General features: G+C 42.9%; 1 protein-coding gene across 2 annotated transcripts; it reads right to left on the bottom strand.

Moving 5' to 3' along the window:
- Positions 1-3,052: 3,052 nt before the first annotated feature.
- INSIG2 (insulin induced gene 2) lies at positions 3,053-17,805 on the bottom strand. 2 transcript variants are annotated; one of them, XM_080600254.1, is made up of 6 exons: positions 17,510-17,805; positions 12,864-13,204; positions 9,613-9,737; positions 6,970-7,136; positions 6,445-6,544; positions 3,053-5,983 (listed from the first exon to the last, which is right to left on the bottom strand). In XM_080600254.1, the coding sequence occupies exons 2-6, from the start codon at positions 13,105-13,107 to the stop codon at positions 5,942-5,944; spliced, it is 678 nt and encodes a 225-aa protein (XP_080456380.1). In that variant the 5' UTR covers positions 13,108-13,204; positions 17,510-17,805; the 3' UTR covers positions 3,053-5,941. The 2 variants fall into 2 exon arrangements, with proteins under 2 accessions (XP_080456380.1, XP_080456381.1); XM_080600255.1 differs by lacking the exon at positions 17,510-17,805 and having other exon boundaries at positions 13,024-13,180.
- Positions 17,806-18,009: the final 204 nt, after the last annotated feature.

Below are 18,009 nucleotides of genomic sequence, written 5' to 3' on the forward strand. Positions count from 1 at the left end.
GGAGGAAAAGAAAGCGTATTCTTCCGTCCTTGGCACAATGACGGCAGATCTCAGCGCTCCAGACAAGAAATGACAGTCTGTAGAGCAAGGTAACTTTGCTTTTTGTTAGAACCTATAATTGAATCTACGCCCTTAATGCCCTTACAGGGATTTTCAGACCCCCTGAGCTCCATGTAGTCCCATTCCCTCAGCTCTAATTCATCTTTACCAACCGAAGCGCCCAGGGCCACTTCACTGGTTTCTCACAGAGCCCGAAAGGACTGCGCCAATCTCAGCTAGACCTTCCTAAAAACATTTCTTATGCAGTGGCCGGTGGCACAGCCAGGCTCACGCTGGGGTTTGGGATTGTTTTCTAGACACTGAGCCAAAAACTGGCATAGCTGGGATAGAAGAAAACAGACAAGCCAAAACATGGCCCAGTGGCCGTGGCCAGCAACGCAATGCCTTTGGACAGCAGCTGAAGATCAGAACAAGTCAGTACAAATGCACTGCATCTGTAAAGCTCCCCTTCCCCTCGTTTTGAAATGCAGCACGGAAAATTGAAATGATCGCTTATTGTCCTTTTCTTTCCTGCAACGTTATGCCAAGTGTCGGAGCTACCCCTTGCATAAGTTTTAGCCTGCAAGTTAAGCTGCAGCACTTTTCCTCCCAGTTTTTCAGTTCATACATGTTTACCGTAATTGGATGAAGCAAATCTTGTTTGAGATTTGATTGAAAAAAAAATAAAAATATATATATATAGGTGAAATTTAGGTTTATCACATAATGCAAGCCACACATTGAACTAATCAGAAGAAACAGAACTACGCTCATTGTGAATTCCAACATTTATAAATAGATTTATTTTCAATGAATATTTTGCCATATTTGCTTAAAAGGTACAATTTCAGGATTTCTATCAACAAATTCATAAAAAGCAGACCCTATGGCTATTCCCCTGAACTTTGCAATTGAGAATACCGGGCAATGTGTGCGAATATCCCTGCATAACCCCATTACATCAGGTTACTCCCCACACGGAGGTTTTTAAGTGCAAAAGTCCAGGCAGACCTGCTGCCAGTACAGAAACTAATCCCATGCACGTGAATCCGGGAACGCTGCAGGTCGTGAGTCAGACACTGACGTGCACGGCGTGCTGTACACTGAGCTCCCAGGTCACTTACCTGGGGGAAAGCATAATAAAAGCCCTTTTCCATTATAATCTTTCCTGTATATTTAGTTTCCTACATGGTGTAGTGCTAGGTAGGGCAAAAATGTGTGAGGGTGCAGAAGTAGCTGCGAAACTTTGGCACTTCAAAAAGAAAGAGCAAGAAAGGAAAGCCTCAAGAAAATGCAAAACTACCCTTAAACCTGGATTTTGACTCCAGTCTGATTGAGAAATGCCCCCTACCTCTTCCTCGGAGCGGCTTTTAAGCATTCAAAGCACAACCCCCCAGTACGCTGCCTGAAAAGCCCCGGGTTAGCCTTTAATTTGAGGCTTTGTCATTTGACTGGGGGGAAAGTAATCAGGACGAGGCTTTGGACCACGCTGCTCAAAACATGACACCAGACACACCAAAAGTCCAGGCTGATTGTATGAAGCAATTAAGGTAGTGTTTACTATTCCCTGACAGTTAACACGTTGGACTGACCTTTCATTTACTGCTTAGTACTGAACATTAAGCCGCAAAATTACTTATGCTTTGCATTTAGTACTGGCATCAAAACTAACAGCATTAGATAGCTATTCCCCCTGCGAGACACACGCTCCCTCCGCCAGCTGTGCCTGTACTTTTATAAGCATTGTTTTTCACATTTAACCTCAACTCCATAGGTTGCATTCATCCCTTAACATCACCATTAGGAATTATTGGTGACACTGCTCCAAAATGTAAAAAAAAAAAATACGCAAAATGTCCAGGGTGGTGCCGCTGGTAAAATGACATCCCTTCCTTACACGCTGGGAGAGATGAAAAGAAAAGGCTGGCATGCCCACAGCTCCCCGCAGCAGATCCCTGCCAGATGGCAGAAGGGAAGTACAGGACCTACGGAGGAAAACTTCGTTTACTCTCCTCCTAGCTACTCGCATCAGCCCCGTCATAAAAAGAGGCACAGGATGCCTATCAAGAGAGCCTGGCAGCCGTGCGGCTGGAATATTCTTTCTGAAATGGGCAAGTTCTCATTCACAGCTGCAGGCTGAAGGCTGGCAGGGAGGACCTGCATTTCCCATTCCCCAGGGCAGTGCTCTCACAGGGCAGGGAGAGGTAAACACGCCAGCAAAGCAGCTTTGCCAACGTGCTTCTGAATGAACGTAGTGCTCCGACTGTGTAAAATTATAGTTATCTTTGCCTGCAATTTGGTCAGACACTTGGCACGCCCATGACTCTCTGCTTTTTGAAAACAAACTTAGGTTTTTCGGTCACAGCTTGCCTTGTCCAACACAAACCTGGGGCTTTTCCGTTTGCCTCTGTGTTCTCTCCGGCTTTCAGTCATAGTGCAGTCCTGCTCCGAGACGGCTGTGGGACGTACACCTCAAATACCGACGAACCTCCCTCCCCACCCTTCCATCAGATCTGCCCTGAGTTTTTTTCGTCACGCATTTTTAAACCTCTACTTGTCACATCTTTTTGAGACAGTGATGGGCACTGTCAATAGGCAGTCAGTGAATATCTAGCATTCAGCTCATACCCAGACCAGAACATTAATAAATACAAATATCTCATTATGGGATTTCCTGTCATCACTTTTTTTTTTTCCCCCATATTCTCAAGGACTATTTAAATCTAAATCTCTATACTTTGTATTGCAACTGAAGTTATCTAATTTATTTTCCCCCAGCTCAAATGCTTTCATTGCAGATTCAAAAGGGCATATTTTCAAAGGCAGCTCGGCATGCTGTGATAAAATCACTGCTGATTTGATTGTGCCTTTTTTTTTTTTTTTTTAACTATTTCCAGAGAGGTGTTTTGTGCAACCAACATGCCAGCTCAAAGTTATTATCAGACTGCTGATAGAAGACAATTCACTGTATTAAAAAAAAATCAATATTATTTCTTAAAAAAAAAAAGAAACCTTTCAAACAACGTTGCAATTGTATTTAATGCACATTTTGCTTTTAACAGCAATTTGCCAGTTTAAACAGCATAGAGCTTACAATGCTTAATTAGTGAAGAGGTTATAGTGCTTATAAAGTTGTATCTAAAATATACCTTATTCATTCTCTATTGAACAACGTTTTTAAGACAGTCTAATGGTATAATTACATGCTATACAGTAGCAGCATGTTCACACCACTACAGTTAAGGCCGTGTCAGCATTTTTGTGAACCTTTGTCAGGGTTTGAACACATCAGCCACAAAATTACAATGCAGTTTGAAAAAAATGAGACATCCAAGATCTCATTCTTGTAACAACTTCAGTCGAATAAGAATAAAAAAGTAAAACACATGTAATAAAGGACTCCACCCAAATTTATTTTGGATGATTGCTGCCTTTGCAAGACGTGCTCAAAATTTCCAAAAAGAAATTTAAAAGATGTTAGTTGACAGCGCAGTCTAATCAGGTTTAGATGAATCTGAGTGCAAACTGCTGTAAAGTGGGTGCCACGAACGCACAATAACCACTTCTCACATACTGCACACATTTTCACATACACAAGGCTGCTTCTGTGTAAATATTTAGACTGGCAGGTAAAAGCAGTTCCACCACCAAGTGAATAATAAGAACTATTCATCTCGAGTTGTACACACTTACTGGTCACAATGAAAGTAAATTGTTTGCCAAGTCAGCATGCTGGCTACTGAGGTACCATGTTATTTCCTACAGTCAGGATAAGAAACACCAACATCTGAATTTTTATGCCATTCATGCCTTGATAATTCAAGAGGGACTCTTCATTCAGCCCACCAAGCTGAAACCATTCGTTGAAGTAGAGAAGACAGATCAGGCCAAATACTGTACAGAAAGCACAACAGTTTCTTTCGTGGGATGCCACAGCCTGCCTAAGGAAACTCACCCTTAGTTCATGCTCAAATGGTCTCCTGGTGTTACGAATTAAAAGCTTTATATTGCCACATGATTTGATTAAAAGAAATCTGTAGTCAGGGATCTACTTAAACATGGTCTACCTCAGTTTAGAATACCATGGTAAAAAACATCTGCAAATGCTTTCTTGAAACATTACCAAATGAAAGTGTGCTTTAGGTGCTGAATTGCCATAGAACTGTAATAAGCTAATGAAACTGTGGAGCTGCAGAACCAAGCTCTTTACACATCACTCGCTTATTTATTGGTTTTACACTTTCCCATTCAAGAAATTTTCCGTCTTGTGACCATCATTTTTGGAAGCACTCCATTGCATACTTTTCAGACTTAGATACAAGTATATAAGACTGAAAAAGAGTTGCCTATTTCAAGCTTCATGTACAATGCATATACACATTTATTAATAAAAACTTGTCTAAACATCTATTTGTTCTTTGGACCAACTCCAGTCTCCTTAGGTGACTGTAACATTTCTTATAAACCTTTCATGGAAGATTTAAAAAGTACTTCAAGACAAACAAACAAAAAGAATACAACAATTAACATCAGTACAGAAATAGAGGAAAACAAAGTAGAGTCATTCCACACCAAATTCACTGCTGGCACAGGCTGGCAGAGTCCTCTTCAAGTCTGCTTTCTGCCTTCTTGCACAGTTTCCTTTGTCTCATGCTCTTAAAAGGGAGCTGCAAAGCCAACATAAGGGAATTCCATGTATGCCCATGAACATGGGTCACACCAAAATTCTCCTTCTTAAGAAGGGAACCAATTAATATATGGCCTATTTCAGCTCTGTCCTATCAGACTTTCTGTGCACAGGCACCTGTAAAACAAGGATAACAGGACTTCTCTACTTCAGAAAGTTGCGATGAGAACAAATGCATTTATGAGTGCGTAGACCAAGGTCACAGAAATAAGGGCTACATCAGTACCTAAAATATAGCCTTGCCTTCTCCTGCCAATCCCTGCAAACACAACAGGGAGAAGACAAAAACAATCACGAGTAACGTTGGTAATGGAGGTCTTTCTGACACTATATGGTAGTGGCTGATTTAGTTCAGCAGAATTAAATTTCATTTAAAAAAAAAAACGACAACACACCTTTTTAAAAGGGATCAACACAAGTCAGCTTAAGGATTTGTACAAGAATGACCCGAATTGTATCCTGGTACTCAGTACAAGCAGTTTCAGAATTTGTCCACATCTAGTGACTGTCCACATAAATCCGTATCTAAGCATGTATATTGGTTGTACAAGGGGGGAAAACAGTGAAGCCTCAGTTTCCATTTCTACGTTCTGAATACGGGAAACTGGGCATGGATCACAGACAAATGAAATGATACAGCAATAACCCACGCAATCCATATTAAGTTTCCTCACCTGCAATGAAGAATGATACAGCATGTTAATAGGCAGGAATCAGTTAACTTATTGCATCAAGGCTCACCTGTAATCCATGAATTTCTTAAAGGTATTACTAGCTATCATCATGTAAAGAGATCTTCATTCCTAACTTTGAATCCCTTGTCTTTCATTGAGCTACTAAGAACAAATTCCTTAAAACTTTCAAGATAAAGTGAAGCAGAAGTTTCAGCTACAGAAATGTAGTGCAAAAGGTTCAGTTTGGCACTGCAACATTATGGACAGACAACAATTTATGGTAAACTCGGTTTAGATTTGGAAAAGAATCCTATATTTGAACCAATATTATCAAATGTATTGCATACTATTGTAACTTCACAGTAATCAAAAATCAGACATCAAGGTTTCTATAGAAGCAGCAATCACAGATTGCAGTAAAGTATACCACTGAAGGGAAAAAAATTGCATTTTGGCAATTTCATAGTCAAGTGTTCCTTATGCTCCTCCAACAGTCATTTGTCAGATATTTTCCTGTTTAAAAGGTGCATCTTGTTTCTCCTCAGTCTTCGTGAGACTTCTCTGCAATGACTTTGCATTCATACTGAAACACAGAAGTTGACAAAAACAACAACAGTAATTTACATAAATCATGAAAAAGACTATGAAGGAGAATTTTCTACAAAATGAGTGGTAAGACAGCTCATTTTACACTTCACCCAGATAAGTTTAGTCTCCCTAGGTTCTGTGCACATGCTGCTGGCTGCAATTTCTGCTTCTGCGAGCAGCAGACTTAGGGGATGGCTTGACTTCTCCCCATACCTGATGTTCTTATTTAGCTCCTAGTCTTGAGATAACTAAAAGAATGCAACTGAGTGTACAGAGCAAAACATGGACTGACTAACAGTGCTAACGGCTCACTAACTAGATCAAAAAACAAAGATTACCAGTTACTACCTTACTCCACCTCCTCAATTCAAATAACTGATTGGTATCTCTGAAGGAAACAATGACGTGGATTACATCTACTACTAGAAGGCAGTCAATCCTCCCCCCCAAACTTACCATTGCCAGCTGCCTGCCAATATTGCCCATAGTTATTCCACCAGCAAAAAATATACATGGCAACCAGGAACGAACATAAAGGAAATCTGGAGATGTGTATCTGGAAAAAATACATTTTTTTTTTTTTTAACTCAATCTTGTGCAATACGTAGAGACCTCCACACACAGGAGACAAATCCACAGATTTAAATAACAGGACACTTCAACTCAAAAAGCTACTATTATAGAAACTTAATTGCTTACAGCAAATAACAAATGAGACTTCTTACTGATTATAATCCCATTTGTTAAACTAAAAAAAAAAAAAAGTGCATTGTTTGTAACGGCAGCAATTTTATTGAAATAAAGAACTCCCAACTAAAAAACTCACCTGCAAACACAAAGCTTTCGCAAATGTATTTTATGCTCCAAATTAAGTGCTGGCAGCTTTGGAAGTCGTGACAAATTCTGCCCCTTCAGTTATTCCGATTTTATTGTATAGCTTCAGGATACTATAATTTCACCTTAAAGAATTAGAATACTTACTGATAAACTCCATTGTAGACCAGAAACTGTGACACCAATGTGGCCAGGAAAGCAATTCCTACTCCAAGGCCAAAGCCACTTCGTGATCTATCAAATGTCCACCACAGTCCAATTGATAGGGCTGCTAATGTCAGAGACAACTGGATATTGTTGGCAAAATCCACTTTCTGGGTTAATTGTTAAGGAGAAGCTTGGAAATGTCAAATGCAAATGTAAAGTTTTCTTAATTCCTTTTATCATATTTTGACACAACAGATAGTGCTGTATTTTTTACTGTGAGACAAACTAACTGTATTGGCTACCATATTGCTATCAGGTATAAAGAAAAAAGTTATTTGTCACTCTTACTTCAATTGCAATTATGTTTAATTTACACACTAGTTTACATTCAGCAAAACATTAAAAAAATAATGCTTTCTATAAAACAAAACGTAAATAATATTAATGTGAAAGTATTCAACAGTGAAATTCAGTTTTTATCAAACCTGCAATAAAACTGTGAGTTGCTTGAGATATCTTTGCAGTATCTCACCTTCTTCAAAATGTTTTGGAAGTACTAACTCATCCTCACTAGTCCTTTCCAAAATAGATTATTAAAAAGGAGGCTGTCAAGTTTCATAAGCCTTAAAGAAAATTTATGGGATGACAACGTAAAACCACTGTCCTATTTTCTCACACAAGCCTGGAGAGAGACCTACAGGAAATTAGAAAAGTTCAACTAGCAAATAAATTAATTAATTACAGGATAAAAATCAATAGCATCAGAAAAAAATGTCAAACGAACAAAACCCACACCAAATATGGCAATGTGCAGAACAAGTAATAAACTGAAAAGAAAGCTGTCTGGAGAGCTGTCAAGGAAGAAACACAGACAGTACATTAATGATATTCTGGAATATGTGTAACAGCTGTTAGAAAACTGTAAGATGGTTTGCTGCAAATAATCTGACCCATGCAGAGAGAAGCTGTCCACTCTCTTGCATTCTTAAAAGCAGCGAAGTTGTATGTGCTTACAGATCAGGTATGGTCCAAGGCTGGTAAGAACCACAGGACCACATTAATTAATCTTTGACAAAAAAGCAAGGTTTGTCTGGGACAGCGAGTGTGACTTTGAACCTCGACAACTCCAGCTCATCTGGACATACTGCATAGGATGGCTTGCAGGAACAAAACCATAAAATAAAAACCGTTTAAGGGCCAAGTCACCTCAGAATTCAGCCAGCCCTTACACTGCTCACTTAACTTGTGCTCTTCTCTTGGAAATGAGGAGATTCAGTAGCAGACAATCAGAAACTTCTTAGCACTCCCCCCACAGATTTCTGGTAAGAGCTGGAGCTGACACTGAAAGAAATGAGAGTTCCAGAGATGATAAATTTTCTTTCTGACCATTTCATAAGAACCCCATTTTTACAGACAGAGGAGTCACTGGATATGACTACACAAAACCACTGGGACCGTGCTGCCAGTAAGGTGCACCAATCCACATGACAAACGCCCTGTTGTGATCCAGCATGCCCCCAGCACTACCAGCTGCTTCAGAGGGGAGGAATGCCAGCTTCCAGCACACTTGTGCAAGGCTGCACATGAACAGCTACACAAATAGGAGGAAGATAATGTAGCGTAACACACTGAGTGACTTCTAATTGCTCTTAGTGAATGGCCACAGGAATGGTAACTACCATGTCAGCATTAAGGCCGTGTTTGTAGAATGGGGTAACAACAGTAGCCTTGGAAAATGCTGTGTGAAGTCACTGGTATTACCTGGTCCCCACTTTTCCCCATTCTCTGCAAAGTGCATGTGCCTTCACACACACCCTGTAAGTATTTCTTGCTTCCTGGGCTGCATCAACAGAGGAGTGGAGAGCAGGGAGGCAGGGGACTGTCCTCCTCTGCTCTGCCCTTGTGAGGCCCCACCTGGAGTCCTGCGTCCAGCTCTGGGGCCCCAGCACGAGAAAGATGTAGATCTGTTAGAGCAGGTCCAAAGGAGGTCCACAAAGTTGATCAGAGAGCTGGAACACCTCTCCTATGAAAAAAGGCTGAGAGAGCTGGGGATCTTCAGCCTGGAGAAGAGGAGGCTCCGGGGAGACGTCTTTGCAGCCCTTCAGTACTTAAAAGGGGCTTACAAAAAGATGTAGAGCGACTCTGCTCAGTCAGATAATGACAGGACAACGGGGAACGGTTTTAAACTGAAAGAGGGGGAGATTTAGATTAGATGTTAGGAAGAAATTCTTCACTTAGAGGGTGGTGAGGCACTGGAACAGGCTGCCCAGAGAAGCAGTGGGTGCCTCATCCGTGGAGGTGCGTATGTGGGGGTTGGAACCAGATGATCTTTACGGTCCCTTCCAACCCAAGCTGTTCTACGGTTCTATGATTTCCCTATGCTTAATTTTTCAGAGATAATAAAGACTATAAGACTAAGCCCAATACTGAGGCATTTCTAACGAAAAGCTTTTTCAGAACCAAAAAATGTGAGACTTACCACCTCCAATAATGCTATCCCAGTTTAACAGTAAGACATATTCAGCATTTCCTTTGCAAACATGCTGCACGTTATATTTTTAACAACAATTCACCATGACTATGTAAGCTTTGTTTTACTGGAAACCTATTTGTTATCGCCAATTTCATTAGAATATAGGATACAGCGCTGGCATGATTTATTCCCACAAAGACTGCTACACATCGCATCACACTGGACCATTCTCTCTTAAATTTATGTGGCTCTCCCAGATGTCTGTCCATGCATGGGTACAATAACCCAATCACAGCTGTGGAAACATGAAAGAAAAAAGGCCCAAAAGTTAAAGTACTGGCAATATTTAACTAAAACAAAGACTACCTAGACAATTATTGTAACCTAAACAAATATTTTAGGCATACATGGTACACAACACACATTGCAACAAAACAGAATTTCAAACAACTTCATTATTTAACAAAGCCCTGTAGAATTGTTCAGCAGCACTGTCAACCACAGCAGCAGTGATGTAGCAGAAGTAGTAAAACTGAGCTGATTTGAACTAAAGGCTGAGGCTCAAAGCACTCTGCACCCTACCAGAATCTGCACTCTCACAGCATACTTCTAGAAGAGCAGTAATAGCTTGCAGGCTGGCACTTCTGAAAAGCCCACGTATCAAACATGCATGTTAAAATAACTACAAAACAAACACCCCACAGGAAGGGCAAACCGTTCTCTATAATGTCAATATTTTCTGTCTTCTTGTGTTGTTGTTACAAGCAGTCTTTGTTTGGATAATGTTTTTATTTTCTTCAGTGCTACTATAAAGGCTCGCACAGAAGAAGGAAAGCCAAGAACCTGCAGTAGCTGTTGAATACTAAAAGCAAACAGGACTTTCAACCCCAGGGAACTGCTATGCTCTTTGAACACTTCTTCATAAATTTATTCTGTACTGCAGTTGCAGTGAAAAAGACTGTTACCAACACAGCTGAGGATTAACACTGCTGCTTAAAGTTAAACTGGTGCTGCAGGAGGGAGGCAGAGGCTGAGTAATTGGCATGGACTGTAGTACCCTCAGTCTGGCATGCTGCTGGAGGTATGTTATGGCAAATGCTCTTTACTCAGACAGAGAGGAACCTGATCTCCATGATTCAGGAAAATAAATCACCAGTAAGGCTAGAGAGGAAAAAAATCTTCCATGAACAATTTTCGTGCCAAAGGCATGGGGCCAAACTGATGACTAATAACAGAGATGGATGAAAGGACTTCTCTGAAAGCAACCTCGATTACCACCGGTTATAAATATGCAAAACACCTTTATTCTGTTCATAATAATAAACCGTACTGCAAAGAAATGTTTGTGCCAGTTCCAGGAAGGCTGTACAAGTATAAATGGTAAGAAAATGGGTGAATTATCAGCATGTACCGTAGAGATTGCCTGTCTGTATGCTAGCAGAGGGGATAAGGAAGGTAAATGGAAAAGACTGATAATAAAAGAGAAAGAACTCGAACTTTAGCAGGTGTCGCTCCTGCTGGGAAAAGCCAATTAAGTAATATCTTTAAATCAGGTGGTTTAAAAGCAAGTAGTGCAAATATCTAACAGATGACTGTGTTTCACAAACAATATCCAGTCTTTCCATCAAAACCACCGACACATGAGAAGCCTTTTGACTTCCCTGTACACAGCTGCAGATGGTGTTCTCAAACAAACCAAGAGTGCCTAGGGTACAACCTGATGCAAACAGTTCACAGTTCAAACTTTACGGTGAACTTTACGTGTTGCTGCTGCAAGATGGGATTCTGTAGGTTTTAACCCCCAGAGAAACCTTGAATGACAAATGGAAAGTAGTACTGCTAAAACACTGTGTGAACATGGTTTTAATAGAACACAAAGTGTACTATTGGTCCTTCAGCCTTTTCAACCATGTCACCCTTCTCACATTGTAAGCCTCACAGACATGGGACATCCATTTTCCAAGTAATAATTACAGACAGCTACATCCCAATGCTAAGAACCACAACACCCTAAATCATTCCTACACAGAAAGCCATAGAAAAACTGTTGACTAGCTGAACTCTGTCACAACTACGACAGCATTCAAACCAAACTTCTCCATACATAAAAGACCATTTCTTTACCAGATGTGTTTGTCTAGACAACCAATTTAAAGTTTAAAAGAAAAATGCAGAATACAATCCAAAAAAATAATCCACAATCACAGTAAGACAAGGGAAAGAGGAGTAAGACAACCAGCAGATAAAGTAGGTATGTAACTTCGGCCATACTGTGCCAAATGCATTTCCACAGTAGAACAAAACTGATGGATTCAGAGAGCTATTTCAACAAGCTATCAAAAGGAAAGCAATTAGATGAGCAGGAAAAAAAAAAGACTTAAATATTATCATCAGCACAACAGTAGTATCAACTCAAAAACTCATTCATTGACTCTTCATCTCCATGCCCATGGCTGGGGGTTGATGATCGTTAAGCTCCCTTTGAACCAAAACCATTCTATGCTGCTATGATTAATCCCCAGAAAAGTGAGCTTCTCAATCTTATTAAAACTATCTGAGAATATGCTGCACTTACTGTGAAGGTTCATTAAATCAGAACTCCTCCAGACCTCGCTGCTAAGGATATTCCCTTAGTGAAGTGTAAAATCGACCCATGTGATCAACAATCTTCAAAGCCAAGTAGAAAGCCTAACTCCGTCAGATTTGTACTTGATACTTGAAGATGAAAGAAATGGAAAAAGGGATATTTCTTACTACCTACAGTAGACATCTCACTTAAACTAGTTCCCAAATCACACAAAAAAGCTTCAACTCCCTACGTGGTTATGGGAGAAACGAAGCATGTACACATCATCCGACTTGATATATGAATCTAACTGAGGTGCTCTGTTCTGTAACGGGCTTCTACAACTGAAAACTGTGTATCTGGCCTTAACTCCCCGAGACACAGTCAGGTTTCTGAACTTCACACAGCTAAAGCAATACCTCAAACTGGACTGAGGAACAAATGGAAAGCTGGACCACAAAATGGAGCATTACTGGGAGTAGTTCATTGTGCTCAAAAACAAGCTGCAGTGCGCAGCAACATCTGACGCTTCCAGCCTGTTTCCATGGGCTGCCTGTAGAGCATATTCCTGTAACCAGCCCCAAAGTTACAACTGGCACCACGTTCCCAGAAGAAAACGCAAAGGTTATACTCTGCTAACAATATTACAGTGTAGTGAGTTAGCAGAACAATAATTTTTGGACACATGCACGCTATTTGTGAATACCCAGCGAGATCTGGATAGCATTAGCTTAGAAAAGGCAATGTGACTGAAATTTTTGTTTTCCACACCTTTCAAATGAAGATTTTTGCAACTATAACTACCTATCCAACCTCTCATCTCCATGCCAGGCATAAATACACAACTGAACTTACCTGACGCTGTGCCACAGCAAGGTGGCACCCACCAAGCTGAGGAGAAGATGCTTGTGATCACATCAGGGGGGAAGAGAGTAACGTTTCTCTGGATCTGAAGCAAGTTTAATACTAATGCAAGAAATACGCCAATAAAAAACAGCACTATACCACGAATTACCAAATTCATGCCACGACTGGTTACAGATGAAATGTATGGACCACACTTTTTTGGTAAGGTTGGCATTGCGTCATTTTCCGCCATGACTTCTTATGCTCTCAGAGGCATCCGACAGGCTGGCTGAGGAGGATTCACTTGTAGTCGGTATTTTGACTCTCCTCAATTAGGAGATACCCAAACCCTGAAAAATAATAAAACGATGGTGAAAAATTCAGATGTAAAAAACATTATACATAGTCCTCCTAAATAAATCAGAAATTGGGTTTTATATTTTTTTCTGAATTTTCTGAAGAGGCAATTTGTCTTTGGAGACCAGAACCAACCACAGCTGCAAAAACGCCTTACAAAGAAAACAGGTTTTACAAATAGCTTTATCTACTAGGAGACAAGGAAGAAAATGTGGGATAGGACAGCTAGGAATGCAAAACCACAGCAATGAGAAAAATAAAACTGATATCAGATGGAAGAAAGGCTTGCTTCACAGTAACAGTAAATTTTGTCTTAATTCCCTCCTTTAAACAACTGGAGATTATGTAATTCAGAAGTAAGGCAGCCCTTGGTTTCAAGTTAGCCACAGGGGTTCACAGATCTTTCTTCTTGAAGAGAAGCCAGAAAACATTTCTCAACTGGAAAGTGAAATCTGAGAAATATTTTTCAGGATGGAGACAAAATTTCAGCAATCCCAGAGCGCACCAATTTGCGTAATCCCAGATAAAGAGCAAATAACTTGCTGAACCAGAAAAGCAACCCCGGTACAGAGAAAATGTTTACCAAAGGAACATTTTGTCAAAGCTACCATCCATTATTATAAACTATAATTGTGGACAGGCAGAAAAGAATCTGAGAGCGAAGGGAAAAAGGAGCTCCACCTGCCCGTGCCCTGGATGGCTTCCTACATGAATAACTCTGCAGGCACTATGTGAATGGCAGAGTTCCCATCCCAATCACTCTTTTTAAAAAACAAAACTGTCAGTCAAGAGTCTTGTTATACACGGATTCGGTGCCACATTCGTGTATAACAACAGTTTTGATCGGCAGCTTAGCCACCTGGAACTCAAAAAAAAAAGAAAAAGAAAAAGCCCTGACATTGTTTTTAAATTTGAAACTGCCAGCTGGTGGCAGCTTCTGTTAACTCTTACTTATGGCCACGGGGACGGAAGGGGAGCCAAAACAGCGGGTGCATCCTTCCCCTTCCGCTCAGGTTCAGCAGATCCAGAGAAGGCTCTCTGCAGACGTAAGGGCAGTGCGGAGGCACCCGCCTTCCCTTTTGCTGACCGAATGCCAAGAGGCAAGTGAAATGCACCCAGGCTAGCTAAGACACTCTGGATACCTCCAGCAACAACACGATGCCATGCTGAGGTATCCTTCAGCACTGTGAAAAGTTCTAAGAGGCAAAACAAAAGAAGAAGATTTAAAAAAAAAAATGTTCTTATCACACCTAACTTCCCGCTGGCAGTTAGGGGAGGCAGCAGAGCCCTCCCAAGAACACAGGATCTCTTCTACGCAGCTGCTTCTGAGCGATATTTGTAATCAGGAACCTGTCTTGGGGAGGCGGAGGGCGAAGACGGCAACCATGGTGTGTCTGGCTTCTTACTCAGCACCCTGACTCACACCGAGCATTGAGATGTCTGCACCAACGCTGGCACTGCAACACTTCCCTCCAGGAAAAGGGAGGTGCTCCAGATTTTTTTTCCCTCCTCTGGATGGCATGGCAGTAGAGCTTGGATAATACATTTAGCCTCCAGGAAAGAAAGCAGGGAATCACAAATAAATCACACCTTGAGTTGAGAACCTCCTCTGCAGGCTGTGCCCACCTGGCGATGGCAGGAATATTCACAGTCTACAGGGGAGGTCTTAAACGGCACCAGAAACCGTAGGTCCCAACTACAAAAAAAGAACTCCGTGGGAATACCGTACCTAATGGGGGAGGGAGGGGTGTTAAACCGTTAAGTCACTTCTTAGCTTTAGTTTTCCCAGGAAAACACACTAAACTCTGGACTCTCTACTTACTTCATCATCCCAATAGCTCTTGGCACTTCCTTTTTTCTTTTTTTCTTTTTTTTTTTTAATGCAACCAGAGCTGACATGAAAATTTCCAGATCTGGCTCTCCTTGTACGACAAAGTTCCTACTTTTGTGTGCCTATTTAGCTGAGTTCTTCTGGGGCACTCCACATTTGCTTTTTTTCCACCGCCACAAAGCAGTTGCTCACATCCTGTGATCTGTTACCACATTCACGTCTTTCTTCTCTCCTGTTAGCAAACTGCTGTTTCTCAGTACCAGCTCCAAACTTTGCATGCCAAATGTTATCCCACATGTATCACTCTGACACTCGATGCCGTTCAATTCTTCCTGCAGGATACCTTTGTCCTCTTTGACCCTGCAAACATTGCCCAACTTTGGGTCACCAGTAAACACCATTACTACAATTCTGTTTTGTGCACCAAGCTCATCAATTAAAATATTAAGCAAGACCAACCCGACTCCCAATCTTTGAAGAAATCTATTAATAATTTCCCTGCAGCCATTATTTCCCCATGTTATATCATCTCTTGATATCTTCCTCTAACAAGACTCTGCTTCTTGTAATTCTTTGAATGCAATAATCTCCAACTTAATTAAGAAGCGTCAGCTGTCCCACTGGGCACTACGTAAAATGTTTTACTGACGCAAAAATCGACCAGATCTTACTCTTTTTTTAAAAAACTACAAATGTTGATGATCAAATTAAAGTCCATTTTACTCTGGCATAAACCAGTTTCAGAAAATGAAAACCGTATTTACCTGATTTCGCACCGAATACACCCTTTGGCAAATACATGATACTTAATTGTTAAGGCTTATCAAAACATAACAGGACTTTTCTATGCTAGGGAATTGCTTGCTGCTTTTAGACAAGCCCTGCAGCTGCAAGTCATTCAAGGCACTGCAGATTCCGGCAATGTTTTTACTACGAGGCAAACAGCTTTACCAGCACAAGGACACTTTCAGTGGGTATATGTCAATGAACGTCTTTATAGCAAGTAATACCAGATCTCAAATTAGCATGACGCAGTGGTTTCTGTCCTGGTTTCCCACCCTACACACGCTGTTCCCATTTATTTTATTACAGTTCCCAAATTCTATCTGCTGCCTGGCTGACGGCATGCCAGAGAAATGGCAGAGCAGAGCAAGGTAGCCGACCAAAACTAACATCAGGACTCTTCAGTGTCTCTGACAGCCTGGGTTTAAGGTTCCCAGGCAAGACACGCTAACTGCGTATCAAAGGTATTTACTACTGCTTCCTTTAATGAAAATGGACATTAAGATTTCCAAAGAAGACATCAACTCTTTCTCCTAGACTGCGAAGCTGGTGTACTTGCAGATGATTTAGACAGCCTGCCTCCTTTCAAGCCCTGTATTTTATATGTAGGGTTTCCCTTCAGATGAATAGTTCACACATTGAACCAACACAACTTCTATGCCTTCGTCTTTCGGGAATGAACACTCAAAGCTGCAAAAACATACAGAAAGCTGCAGGCTTGGCACTGTTACAGAGTCACAACTTCACTTTCCCTCTTCAGTGGCACAAGGCCTCAGCCCGAGCTTTTTAACATACCAAACGTACCATGTGAGAGAACCAGATACGATTCGCAAGGCAACCACGCAATGCCTGGCCTTACGCAAAAAAAAGTTAACAAGCAAATTATCACTCCTGACATTTTCAAAACACTTAACTGTCTTTTAATTAGAAGATCCATCCCGCCACTGCTCCCCAGCGCTCCCCAAGCTAATGAAGAGCTCTGCTGTTCGAGTTTCATCAAACTTCTCACATAATAAGATGTATTATGAACAATTCGGCATGTGGGGGGGCAAGAAAGAAGAGATTTATTTCAGTAAGACCAAGAAGGAGGTGAACGCAATGGCAAATCGAAGGGAAACCAAGGGCGGGGAACCCCACAGCACCGAGCCCTGACCTCCCCACTTCGGCGGGCAGGAACCGGGCACCTCTGCGGCTCGGCAGCCGCCGGCCTGGGCACTGCCACCGCCGGGACACCGCCTGCGGCCACCTTGATGCCGCCGAGGCTCGGTACGGGGCGACCGCGGACAGCGGGCCCGGCCCCGCCACCGGCGCCCTCCGGGGGCAGGGAGAGCGTCTCCCCGCGGCAGGTTCAGCCCCGCCCGGCGGCACCGAGCCCCGGAGAGCGGTGCCCGAGCCGCAGCCGGCAGGTCAGGGCAAGGCAAGGCAGGGCTGGCAGCAGGGCTGGCAGCCGGTACCGGCGGGGCCGCCCCTCCTGCCTGCGCGGCGCCGGAGCCCCGGGCACCCCGGCCGCGGCGGGGGCTCTGCGCCATCCCCGCCCCGAGGCCCCAAGCTGGGGCTCCGCACGGCGCCTCGCCCGCCTGGCTCGGCTCGGCCTGACCCGGCTCGGCTCCGCTCGGCTCATCCCGGCCTGGCCCGGCCCAGCCGCCCCCCTCCGCCCGGCAGCCGCCGCCACCCCTGGACTCACTCGGTCTCCGCCATCTTCTCCCTCCCGCGCCAGTCCCCGCCTCGCGCAGCCTCCGCAGCGCCCCGCCGGGCCGCTGGCGGGGGAGGGCCGCGGACGGCCGCGCAGGCTGCTCCGGGGGACGGGGACAGGGACGGGGAAAGGAACAGGGAAAGGAAGGGGGATGGGGAAAGGAACGGGGACTGGGACAGGCCTCTCCCTACGGAGCGCCCGGCCTCGCCCGGCCCGGCCCGCCAGGCGGAGGGGCAGCGAGCCTCCCTGAGGCACCAGCGCCCTGCCCTCGAAGCAGGGAGTTTGGCTGCTAAAACGCCAACGAATTAAAGACCGTTTTCATGTCTAAGTGTGTGATTCTTGTATTCTTCACTCTCTGCTTGTTGTCTCTTCAGGCCTGACAGAGTGTGCACGGGTGCGTTAGGTTCAGCTGGACTTCAACGAAGCTGAGCTGCCGGCCATGCCAGCAGGATTGGGGGCTGAGATTTGGGGGGAAAAGGAGAGAAAAGGGA

This window comes from Anser brachyrhynchus (assembly GCF_964034855.1).
Source record: "Anser brachyrhynchus genome assembly, chromosome: 7".
In the NCBI taxonomy this organism is placed as follows: Eukaryota; Metazoa; Chordata; class Aves; order Anseriformes; family Anatidae; genus Anser; species Anser brachyrhynchus.

What these genes read in the sequence shown, in the direction of transcription:
- INSIG2 (XM_080600254.1), bottom strand. Translation starts at nt 13,107, where the DNA reads ATGGCGGAAAATGACGCAATGCCAACCTTACCAAAAAAGTGTGGTCCA. An exon ending in TTGCTGTGGCACAGCGTCAG is followed by an intron (nt 9,738 to 12,863) that starts GTAAGTTCAGTT and finishes ATGTTTCCACAG; the next exon opens with CTGTGATTGGGTTATTGTAC. An exon ending in GTCTACAATGGAGTTTATCA is followed by an intron (nt 6,545 to 6,969) that starts GTAAGTATTCTA and finishes TATTTTTTCCAG; the next exon opens with ATACACATCTCCAGATTTCC.